At 42.4% G+C, this 12,620-nt stretch overlaps 2 protein-coding genes across 4 annotated transcripts in view; both read right to left on the reverse strand.

Annotated features, from left to right (window-relative positions):
* foxo3b (forkhead box O3b) overlaps nt 1–1,960 on the reverse strand; it is a 43,480-nt gene extending 41,520 nt beyond the window's left edge. Inside the window, exons 1-2 of the mRNA XM_040017709.1 lie at nt 1,656–1,960; nt 606–1,326 (exon numbers count right to left, since the gene is read on the reverse strand). Of these exons, the coding sequence (XP_039873643.1) occupies nt 606–1,163 (558 nt within the window). The 5' untranslated portion in view covers nt 1,164–1,326; nt 1,656–1,960. The remainder of the gene's footprint in view (nt 1–605; nt 1,327–1,655) is intronic.
* A 5,017-nt stretch (nt 1,961–6,977) lies between these two features.
* afg1lb (AFG1 like ATPase b) overlaps nt 6,978–12,620 on the reverse strand; it is a 30,233-nt gene continuing 24,590 nt past the window's right edge. Inside the window, exons 8-11 of one of the 3 annotated variants that reach the window (XM_040017499.1) lie at nt 12,511–12,611; nt 11,522–11,662; nt 8,062–8,169; nt 6,978–7,731 (exon numbers count right to left, since the gene is read on the reverse strand). In XM_040017499.1, coding sequence (XP_039873433.1) covers nt 7,585–7,731; nt 8,062–8,169; nt 11,522–11,662; nt 12,511–12,611 — 497 coding nt within the window. In that variant the 3' untranslated portion in view covers nt 6,978–7,584. The remainder of the gene's footprint in view (nt 7,732–8,061; nt 8,170–11,521; nt 11,663–12,510; nt 12,612–12,620) is intronic. The other 2 variants (XM_040017500.1, XM_040017498.1) reach the window with 2 other exon arrangements.

The following is a 12,620-nucleotide window of genomic DNA, read 5'->3' on the forward strand; positions in this document are numbered from 1 at the left end:
CTGTTCAGTAACTGTCTTATATAACTGCATCATTCTTTGAAAGTGTTATGTAGCACCGCTTTACTCAAAATATGCCACTGTGTTTCCAGACAAACTGGTTCAAGTGTTCGTTTGCTCCATTTCCAGCCATCAAAGAAATATCAGGGATCAGGAACTTGGAATTTTTCCAAGTCTTATAATGTTTTTTTGGAATAAGATCCTCCTGTCACATTTTGTTACATTTAGAAGATAATTATGTAAAGGAGTTACCAATCCTCATGCTGATTAAAGAGATTCGTGATCTTAAATGACCTTAAAAAAACCTGTGTTTTCTTACTGCTCTGTAATATTCCATTAGCATGATAATGAGAGGTGTAATGAGTGCCAGACTTCCCAAATAAATAGAAGCTGAAAGGGGGGGGGGAGACTTCCCAAATAAATAGAAGCTGAAGGGGGGGGGGGGGGGGGGGGGGAATCTACAGTCTTGGCATAATTGAGTGCATGTGAGTGTCTGTTTGTGAGTGTACGTCAGTGGGTTTGCAAGCCACATGCTTTTTGTTTTTGTTTTGATGGAGGAAGGGGGGGGGGGGGGGGGCTGGTGGGCTGGATGGTGGGAAGACTCTTACCTTCCATCCTGCGGAGCTGTTGCTGTCGCCTTTGTCTTTGAAGTAAGGGATGGATCTCACCATCCACTCATAAATCTGGGACAGCGTCAGTCTCTTTTCTGGCGAGCTCTCAATGGCTTTGGTTATCAGGTCGGCGTAGGAGAGATTCCCCCAGGCGTTACGGCGAGATGATGTTTTCCTTGGGGTCTGCACCGCAGACAAGCTGCTGGGGTTCAGAGCGCCAGGGGTGGCCGTCGGGGAGTGTGTGGAGAGCGGGGAGCCACTGCTCTCCTGGCCGGGTGAGGAGAGCGCTCCATCGGCAATGGGACTGTTGCTACTCTGATCTTCTGCCGCCGCGCCAGAGCCATTGACACTGATGGCAGCCGCGGTGGCACTGTCCTCTTCGTCATCCTCTTCCTCGGGTATAATATCTGTGTCATTGCTCTCCGGCTTCACCGCGCTCGAGTCCGGTCGCGGCAGAGGCCAGGTGCAAGACCTTGGCCGCTTTTGGGGCTCAAAGTCCGGGTCTATAGCCACTTCCAGGTCCTTGAGTGTGTCGGGGAGCGGAGCCTCAGCCATTCTCTCCGGCTCCAATCACAATCTCGCCCCCGCTGCCAGATAATAAAGTTAAAGGACAAGAAATGGAGAGCTGTCAAAGTCGCATCCCATGAATGCGCGCCCCCGTCCTTTGTTGCTAATTCTATAGCAGATAAGTCCCGAGAAAAACTTCAGTTATTCACGCCTGGGAAGGACAGGAAGAAAAACAAGAATCAAACCCAAAGCACTTCGTTATAGAAAAGCAAAAAAGCATCAACGACAACAACAAAAAAAAAAAAAGCCGAGTCTACAAAACACAGTGCTAAATGTGTCAGTGAAGCCACACTAGTACTATTTAAACATGGCACCCCGTGATCTTCACTACATTTATAATAAAATACTACTTCACTAACAGAAGCTCTACGCATAATCCCCTCCTGCTGCAAGAATCTGGAGAGCACCGGCGGAGGAGAAAGTGCTAAAGCTTCCTTTCTCTGGGGCATAAATCTGTTACGAACACTTTAAATTAAATACCTTGCACGGCCGGTCACTTGATAGCACAAAAAACCTCAAAATACAGAAAAGACTAAATCCCGGATTGTCCACAGCCACTTCCAGTTGCCATCTTGACTCTTTTTCTCTTTCACTCCTCAAGTGCGCACAGCGATGTAAATGCAGACAGGACGCATGCAGGGCAAGTCGGTGTCGATGTGGAATAAGACTGCCACCTCACTCCGGGTTACTACTGTATCTCGATCTGCCCTCCACACACTGAGATACATACACACGCGCATGCATAGGCTCACACACACTCTTTACACACACGCGCGCACGCAAGTCGATTAAAGACCAGCCCTCTGGATCCTGCGCATGGGATCGCCTTTTAAAGTGACACTACAGTTATATCGGACAGCTGTATCTCTGCGCGCAGAGGAGGCTGGAACTAAAGATTGCTGTACGGCTGGGACACGTCCTGACATGTCAGTGAAGTGCAAAGAAATTAAAGGACACAGGAGGAGAAGGAAGAGGGAGAAACACTGAAGTCCTTAACATGTTTACTTCAGAAAGGATTTCACTGTTATTGGAAAGCTAACATATTGTTTCAGGAAATGGAATTTGTGGCACAACAGGTGCAGGTATATATATATTTTTAAAACGCAACAAGTTTAATGTCAGTTGCTTCATAAAACCTTATAAATTGTTACATTTATCAAGTTTTATATATGATGCAATATTAAAATTATTCGTTTTTTCGCCAAAACATATCTAAAACATTTATATTAAAGTGATATTTAAAAACATACTGATTTACATCCATCTTTAAAGTTAACTTCCTATTCAGTACTCAAAGTTCAGTGGCCGATTGTGCCTTTAATCAGTCAATCACGCCCAGACCACTCCCACTTTTGTAGTCCAGAATTACGTCATCCCTTCTAGAGATGAGGAGAGTAATCCTAGATGGTTCTCGGTCCAGTAAGTGATGCTCTGGGCCTCCATCCCCGCCTCCCCGCTGCTTCTCCTCCACCTTGACTGCTTCAAAAGAGCCTCGTCCACGTCTTTGTTTCACCGAGCGCGCGTGTTCGCCTTTCTGTGCAGGAATGCGCGTTCATGAAAGACTGAAGCAAAAATATCACTGAAGCATTACAGTATGGATTCATTACTTTATCTTTTCAAGCATTTGATCCAATAACACGTTACAATTTATGTGCTGCTTTCATTTGTTGATTTATCGCGTTTAATTTCTATGTCGTCATTGTCACATTTAAGGGTGAGGATATTGCTTCCACTACCAGTCATATCATGCAAATAAACAATGTATTATCCATTTACTGGCCTTTGAGTAAATCTCATCACAGTGCACAAGCATTAAGTATCAGTTGGTTGTTATTATTAACACTATTGTTTTACTGTGCTCAATGACACACATTTTCCCAGGTGGCCTGGTAGCCTACAGCTCACACGCTCATCCACAGCAGCAGGCTAGAGTGTGTACTGTACAGACTTACACTTACACTTACACACACACACACACACACACACACACACACACACACACACACACACACACACACACGCATTGTGGGATGGTTTTTGTTCTCTTCATGTCAAAGAGAATACCTGATGCAGCAGTTTGGCGCCTGCCGAGAACTACAGAGTTAAATGCTCAGTGGATGTTCAGCGGGAGGTCAGGATGTCTGAGTTTACACACACACACACACAAAAAAGCCCTGTGTACTTTCACCAACATGATCACACTTTTATCTTTCAGCTGCTTTATATCAGGCTGAACCTTCAAGATATCCGAAGGGAGTTAGTGTTTGGTTACCCGGGGAGAATTTTAAGAATGATTTTGTTTGGGTTTAATATTTTTGCAGCAGTAAATCATTAACTACACTACACTTGATGGTTTCCCCCGCTCTAACTACTATAAATCTGATGCACCGATTGTTATTTTTTAAATTATTTCAAGAACTTTGAGACATTTTTACACTGAATCTGCTCTTATAAACCTTAAAATTAGCTTTATTTGTATAGCTTATTTTGCTTTGTAGTCTTTTATTTCTTCCATAGCTGTAGCAGTTATTTCTTGAGCACATTTATAGCATCTATTTAGCCAAAAAAGCCTCAACCTTTAGATCAGTGGTGTCAAACATAAGGCCCAGGGGCCAGAATTGGGCCAGCTGGACGGCTTTGGAAAGTGAAAACAAGGGCACAGATTTTGGTCTTTTAATTATATATATATGCATACACACACACACACACACACACACACACACACACACACACACACACACACACACACACACACACACACACACACACATATATATATACACACATACATATACTGACTTGTGTTTGCTCTGTCATCTGGTCAGCTATATTGACATGCACATTTAAAATAATGTGCCTATATTTTCTTTTATTCTATGTAATATTTTATAAGTGGAAGGTATGCACTCTACTTCCTTTCTAGGTCGGTTTGTTGTGCTCCAAGATAAGTCAGCTTCACCCTACATGCCCCTTCTGAAGCTTGTAAATCCAGGATTGTCAACACACACAAATTAAAAAGCATCTGAATTTTAACTCCTCTTCTTTCGTCCAGGTGAAATCACAACATTATCAGGACAGTTTTAGGCAGCAGACTGATGAGCGAATGGATGCTATGACGGTGGACAGGAGTCAAAAGGTGAACTGTTTTAGTCTTCCCTATGTCAGCATGGGGTATCCAGAATCCAGGCAGGACTGAGACGACAAACATCCCTCTAAGCCAGCGTAAATCATCCAATTAAGACAATCACAAAGCAAGGGCGGCCTTCTCTGTTTATGTCAGATGTTTACCCCAAATGGCATAATGGTCTGATTGGATTAGGGGCCTCCCCGTGGGTGGAGATCGTTTTAAAAAAAACAAATCCCAAACTTTAATTGAAAGTTGTATGGTGGGTGGACTTGCATCCTTTACTACCCACTCAAGCACATTTTAATGATTGCACACATGATGTGTGTACACGCACCTACATCGTGTGTATGTGTGTGTAGGTGTGTGCGCTTAAATCTAATGAGATTATACATTTACCTCAGTGTTTTTGTAAGCTACTTGTTCCATGATACTGGCTGGATGGACACTTCGTATAAACAAACTATGTTACATAACGGTCTTGGTTTAGATAATGTAGTCTGTAGTCAGAGTGGGTTTGTCTGTGATGGAGCGGTGCACTGTGATGACCTTATCCTTAAATGTTAAGCCCTCTGCCGCCTCCTACAGGCTCAAATGAGGGAAGTGCAAACGAATATGGATAACACAGTTAAAGTTCAAACTGACTTTGAATTTACACGAAAATATAGATGATATACAAGAAACATATTTATATTTTAATAACCACAAATTAGATATGCGCAAACTTACTGATCAAGTTGTTAGGTACACCTGCTCAGCTCCTTGTTACTGCAAATATATAATCAGCCAATCACATGGCATCAACCCAAAACAATTAGGCATTGTCAAGATGATCTGGTGCTCGAATTGTGGATCAGAATCAGGAAAAAAGGTGATTTAAGTTAGTTTGAAAGTGCCATGGTTGTTGGTGCCAGATGATGAGCCAGTCAGAGTATTTCAGAAACAGCTGAACAACTGAGATTTTTCCACGCAACCATCTCTAGGTTTCCACCAATAAAAAAGAAAATATTCAGCGAGTGGCAGTTTTTCCAGCGTAAATGCGCTGTTGATGCTACAGGTCAGAAGCGAATGGCCAGACTGCTTGAATGACTGCTTGTTACAACTAAAGTATGCAGAGGAGCATTTCTGACTGTACAGCACGTCAAACCTTGAAGCAGATGGGTTACAGCAGCAGAATTCCACACTGGGTGCCTCTCCAGTCAGCCAAAAAAAAAAAAGGAAAATGGGGCTTCAATTCACCCGAGTTCACTAGGTGTTGGACAACATGACACTGGAAAACTGTCGTCTGGTCTAATGGGTCTTGATATCCGACATTTGGATGGTAGGAATTAAGTATAAACAACATAGTCAAAGGAGCTTGCAAAGAAAAGCGTCTGGACTTCTTTAAGTTGCTTGAAGACGTTTCACCTATCATCCGAGAAGCTTCTTCAGTTCTAAGGTCAAATGGTGGGGAGCCAAACAGCCACTTCACAAGCGTATGGCACAACATAGAAGAGCCACCTCCACAGGGCAAGACTCAGCAGTCCACCTGCATCTTAAGGACAAAGGACACTCTTTCGAGGATGCCAATGTTCACATTTTGGACAGAGAGGACAGATGATTTGAAAGAGGAATGAAAGAAGCCATCTATGTCCACTGTGAGCGACCATCTTTGAACAGAGGCGGTCTGTCTGCCATCTATAATCCAGTTTTGAGTTCCCTCCCCAGACGCCTTAACGCCCACTCACATCCTGGGCCATCTGACCTCAGGAATTTGCATGATAAGGTGGGGCCAGGTTTCATAATGAGCTCACCCGGAACCCTGGCTGATTGGGACCCACACCCTTTTTCACACCTTGGCTCAGGCAATTAGAGGATCATCAGGGGGTCCTTTTGTCCCTCTTTGGGGGGATACTCCCACTAGGTTTAAATCTGGGACTCCCCACCATTTGACCTTAGAACTGAAGAAGCTTCTCAGATGAGAGGTGAAACGTCTTCAAGCAACTTAAAGAAGTCCAGATGCTTTTCTTTGCAAGCTCCTTTGACTACGATGACCTGGATGACTGAGAACCTTCACAGATATAAACAACATAAAAGCATATATATCCATCCTAACCTCGTATCAGTGGTTCAGCAGCCTGGTGATGATGTAATGGTGTGGGGGATTTTTTCTTGGCATACTTTGGGCCTTTCAGTACCAACAGAGTATCTTTTAACCACCACAGCCTAAGTGAGTATTGCTGCTGACTGTGTCCATCCTTTCAGGGCCACAGTGTACTGATGGTTGCTTCCAGCAGGATAACACATCATGTCACAAAGCTCAAATCATCTCGAACTGGTTTTTTGAACATGACAATGAGGCCACTGTACTCAAATGTCCACAGTCACCAGAACCAACAGAACACCTTTGTGACGCGGTGGAATGGGAGATTTGCATCATGGATGTGTAGCTGATAAATCTGCAGTAACTGTGTGATGCTATCACATCAATATGGACCAAAATCTCAGAGGAATGCTTCCAGTATCTTGTTGAATCTATGCCACAAAGATTGCAATTCCAAAGTTTAACTGATGAAGTAGATGGTGTCTATATATAAACACTCTCTATATACTATATAGTCCCCTTAATCCTGTTGTCATGTTGAAATATGGGCTCTAAGTTGCTTCAAATCATCAAGTTGGCTCAAATGTCATAAAAACCTTACAGAGAAATTTAAAGATCTATTCAAAAAGTGCACAAATAAAACAAATATTATTGCGAGACAAAGTTAACTTTATTTTCTCTCCGATTTCATAGAAAGCTTACAAAAATGGCAGAGGTTCTTTAAAATAAAATACATTAAGTATATTGAATAATAGCAAGCATATCCTAAATCAACATCAGTGCTCAAATGGACAGCTTGAAAACACCTTGCCCTTTTCACATCCACCCACTAGAGGGCAGTAACCAACTGCAGTGAAACACACTTCCCTCCTCTCTAAAGTGAGCGCCTGTTTGCCTGTGGTTTACTCATGTTAGAGAGGTTTTCATATTATTTAAACAAATCGTTTTCAATGGGGAGATAGTGCATGTCACAAAAAAGGACCAGGTAGAAAAAAAGTACAACACACACACAGGTACTATGCTTTGTTTTGCCTTGTTAAATATTGATTTCTCTGAAGAAGAAAAAGATGATTTTGGTTTCCCAAAACAGACTTGGTCTTTTCTACTTCTGCTAACTGAATACATCTCCTATGCAGTGTTAGTGCTAAGAGGCTCTGTGCTGTGCCGAGGTAGATAATTATCATGACAGTTAGGAACAGGCGCTAAGTTTCACTGTGGGTCTTTCTGCGATTGCGGTCTCCCTCCAGCCAGTATGCCTCCGTCTGCATCTCCATCAGTCTAGAGATTGTCCTCTGGAAGGCAAAGATCTCCTCCTCGGCTGTGAAGAGGGTAAGTCGCTCTGCTGCCTCCTGAATAGACGAATCGACACCAGAGTTGGCAACTTGTATACTCAAAAGAGAAATGTTTATGCAGCAGGGGAGAAAGATTAAATCATCGGGCTAATGAGTGTAGAGTCATCTATTTAATCTCCAGCCTGTACATCTGTGTGTAAATATGTGAAAGTGAATACTGCATTTCTGTAAAAAGGATCTGGATCTTAGTGAATTCTTCCTTAAAACAGAGAAATTGAGGACACAACTTCAATAGCAGCAACAAGCCGGTTTGTTAATAAACTAAAAAAAGAAAATAATATAGTGATATCAGATTCAACGGGATAAATAACAGAGATGTGACCTTACCTCACTGAGGCCTAGCTCATCCAGGAGCTGTCGGTCCCTCTCATCATCTCCTCCAGTGTGGACAAAGAGCCGGTCCAAAGGAGCGTCTGCCAGCAGCACCACCCTCACCTTGGACAAGGGGGCAAGAAAGAGCGATGTGGGAGTTACTGTCTATAACATTAAGGGCTGAGTGTCTGTTTAATGGTAGCTTACTCACACATTCATTCCCTGTCTTGAATTATTGGATTTAAATGTTATTGTGGGACGTGTTATTGTCTCATTGATGTGATAAAAGTGCTCTCATTCACAATCCCAAGGTTTCTTCCTGTTAAGAGTTTTTCCTTCCCACTGTCACAAAGTGCTTGCTCACAGGGGGTCGACTCTTTGTTGGGGTTTTCTCTGTGTCACTGTAGGGTCTTTACCTTACAATTTAAAGCGCCTTTAGGTGATTGTTGTTGTGACTTGGTGCTACATAACTAAAAATTTAAATTGAATATAATATGGGGTTAAAAGGTAACAAATCAGTGAGTATTAAGTTACCTGTTATGAGGCTGGCACAGTGTTGAGGGGTTTAGCCCTTGTAGTAAATACTTTTTTCAGTGCTGAATAGAGTATTTTGCAAAAAACCCCAATCAAACAAATGAAAAACTGCGTGAGTGTGATAGTAGCCCTACTGGAGCCTGACTGATATATTTATTGTCCAAAATAATCCTAATGATGATGTTGGCCTATCACAGGTACCTGTATTGGTGTATATATTTCCATTACCAGGTCATTAGCTGGGCTTTAATCACTTTCACTGTACTAAAAGATGATGTGGCACCAAAAGCTGGTAAAGTAAAAATTTCCTACCTGTAGCCAGCAAACAAAGAAGACTCTTACATAAAAAAACAAACAAAAACCAACACGCTTCTCTGTGTGTCTGGGTAGGACTCCAGCTGCTGATTCCATTCATTGCCCTGGACTGCGAGCAAAAGAAAGGCAAGAATCGGCCTGAAGCAAGAGAGCCCACTGACTGTGGCTTACAGAAGTCTGCCTGAACAGGATAAAAGTGACAGGTACTTGGATGTGTATGTCCATTAGCAAGACTGTCAGGAGAGTGTAATGCAAATTCAGTTCAGCTACGAAGGAGTTCCAAATTTCTGATCCAAGGCCAACAAAGAGACTGAAAAGAGATGTTTGTGGATGATTAGGAATAATACAAAGCACCTCTGATGGTTCACATGGAAACTGGATGACATGGAAACCCACTGTGGAAAATGCCACAAGCAAGACTCACCTTTCATCACAGGGCAACAGGCTAAACATGAAACCTCCATAGAGCAGCACCAATGCTAACATCCAACACAACCTGTCAGGGTGCAAGACTGCAGTGACCCAAGGGAGCATATACATGGAGGCATGACTAGCTCCACGGTTGACACCTCATTCAATTTATCAAGCAAGGAGAGTGACGTAGCAACATGACATCACAAGGCATCCCAAGACCCCTTTCTCCAGGAAAGGATTGGGGCAGTAGGGTTGCCCTTGATATACGGCTTCAGTAGCATTCATATATCACCAAAGATCACCACAACATATTCATATTTATCCAGAGCTCTGGACAGATTCTGCCAAGGCTGCTTTTCAGTGTTCAGGATGCTCATAAGCGTACCACGATTAAACATCCAAAGCTTCAGAGAGTCAGGCTGGACCACTGTCAAAGGTGGAGTATGATGGCCTTTAGCAGCATGTCAACAACACAGCTGCCTAGAGATGTAGGTGCACCCAGGTGGAGAAAACTCTGTGGAAGCTCTAATGCTCCTCCTCCTTCTCATTTAATGGTTTTACTTAATTTTTACTACTTTGTAAATTGTAGAAACATACTGAAGATGTCAAATACATGAAACAAGATATATGGAATTATGTAGCAAAGAAAAAAAGATAAATAACTATAAACTAAATATGTTTTATATTTTAGATTCCTCAGAGTAGCCACCCTTTATTTATTCACAGCGCTACAAACCCTTGGTCTTCTCTCAGTGAGCTTCATGATGTAGTCACCTGAAATGGTTTTCACTTCACAGGTGTACCTTATCAGGGTTCATTTGTGGAATTTCATGCCTTCTTAATGGGGTTTGGACCATCAGTTTTGTTGTGCAGAAGTCAGGTTGGTACACAGCTGACAACCCTATTTGACAACCGTTAGAATTCATATTATGGCAAGAACCAATCAGCTAAATAAGGAGAAATGACAGTCCATCATTACTTTAAGAATTGAAAGTAAGTCTATCCAAAAAATTGCTAAAACTCTGAACGTGCCCCCAAGTGCAGTCGCACAAACCATCAAGCACTACGATGAAATTGGCTCACATGAGGATGTGAGCCAATTTCTGAGGATGAATTCATGCTGAGGATGAATTTATTTGAGTCACCAGCCTCAGAAATCGCAAGTTAGCAGCACCTCTGATTAGAGCCCAGATAAATGGCACACAGAGTTCCAGTAGCAAACACATCTCTACATCAACTGTTCAGAGGAGACTGTGTGCATCAGGCCTTTATGGTCAAATAGCTGCCAAGAAGACACTACTAAGGAAAAGCAATCAGGAGAAGAGATTTGTTTGGGCCAAGAAACACAAGGAATGGAAATTAGACCAGTGGAAATCAGTACACTGGTCTGATGACTTTGGTTCCACACGCTGTGTCTTTGTGCGATGCAGAAAAGGTGAACGGATGGTCTCTACATGAATGTTCCCAACGTGAAGCATGGAGGAGGAGGTGTGATGGTGTGCAGGTGCTTTGCTGGTGACGCTGAAGGGGGGTTTATTCAATATTGAAGGCACGCTGAACCAGCATGGCTACCACAGCATCCTGCAGCGACATGCCATCCCATCCGGTTTGCGTTTAGTTGGACAATCATTTATTTTTCAACAGGACAATGACCCCAAACACACCTCTGGGCTGTGTAAGGGCTATTTGACCAAGAAGGAGAATGATGGAGTGGAGCTCTGGACTGTTGGAAAACCATTTCAGGTGACTACCTCATGAAGCTCATCGAGAAAATGCCAAGAGTGTGCAAAGTTGTAATCAAAGCAAAGGGTGGCTGTTTTGAAGAATCTAAAATATAAAACATGTTCTGAGTTATTTCAGACTTTTTTGTTTACTACATAATTCTATATGTGGTAATTCATAGGTTTGATGCCTTCAGTGAGAATCTACAATGTAAATAGTCATGAAAATAAGAAAAAACATTAAATGAGAAGGTGTGTCCAAACTTTTTTTAGTGTATATATATCTTGTTGGAAGCCAAGAGTCGAGTATTTTATATTACACACTCTTGGTTTTGAACTGAGATGTCCAACACATCCAACACTTTTATGGATGTAATGTAGGAAGATTTCTAAAAGTTGTAAATAAAGGCAGAAAAGCTGCATTAGAAATCCTTCGGTAACACATGAGTGTAATAGAATCCATGCCTTTCATTCTTTTTTTTTGTTTTCACCTTTTTGTCATAGAAGTTGTCTATGAGGGTGGTAAAGCGTCTGGCCTGATCCTTCATCGACAGCGTCAGCATGGGAACGCGGCGGATCAATACTGTGTCGAAGAGCCGCGCCATCTCCAGGTAATCGCTGGCACCCAAAGCCTGGAGAACGACAGAGCATGTGAGATACTGAAACAAAGTCAGACCCGAGCTTCAAACAGACAGCACACCACAAAAGAACACATCAAAGATTTCAGCTTTGCACATGTGCACATCTGCTCCATAAATGGGTACAGGCACTGTGAATTTCTGCACTCTGCACACATGGCCTGAAAAAATGACAACTGTGAAGTGAGGGCACCTTGTGCAAAAAGGTTCTAGCTGTTGTAATTTTCGTCCTCGTCCTTGGTTCTTTGCCATTCAGGCTGATTGCTCTTAAAATTAATGAGGACTCGCCAACATATGCCAGAGGAAGCCTTGAAGCTCACATGCCTTCTAAAACTCGCCGCTGTCCATCAGGGTTGAGACTTTGCACACGCTACACACTTCCTTTTTCAGGCACAGTGGGCACAACTAATCATAAAAATGTCAATAGACTTTCTTTTTGACATTGAGCAGAAAATACCTCATCCAGTTCAAAGGCCCGGACAATAAACAGAGCATAGAGGTAATACAGGGACAAGAGAAGTGCTTCGAATTTGAGCAGTTTTGATTAGTAATGAGTGGATTTTGTGTGTCTCAGTAGTAAAAAAAAAAAGAACAAGAATAAGGATGTGGTTTGACTTTGGTTAGAGGTCACAGGCTGTTTTAAATGCCATCAAGCAGTTCTAATTTGTTCTCTATCTGTATAGTGAGTAACTGTGGTGTTAAAGCTAAAAACCAAGAAAAGCTTACCTTAAAACACTCCTTGTTTTACTCTAAGTTTTATGTGGCCAAAAGATGTTAAGTGTCGTTATGTATCAGCCTGTTTTGTTGCACAATAATGACAAATTAATCGTAACAATACTCACTCTGCCGCACAGCTCATCAAAAGTACAGTCAGCAACGGTTCCGCAGGTCTTTTCTAGAGTCACATCTCTACCCAGCACTGAGAGCACCCGGGGACCTGTAGCTATGGAAA

The sequence above is a fragment of the Simochromis diagramma genome, unplaced genomic scaffold (assembly GCF_900408965.1).
Source record: "Simochromis diagramma unplaced genomic scaffold, fSimDia1.1 OVJJ01000802.1, whole genome shotgun sequence".
Classification (NCBI taxonomy): domain Eukaryota; kingdom Metazoa; phylum Chordata; class Actinopteri; order Cichliformes; family Cichlidae; genus Simochromis; species Simochromis diagramma.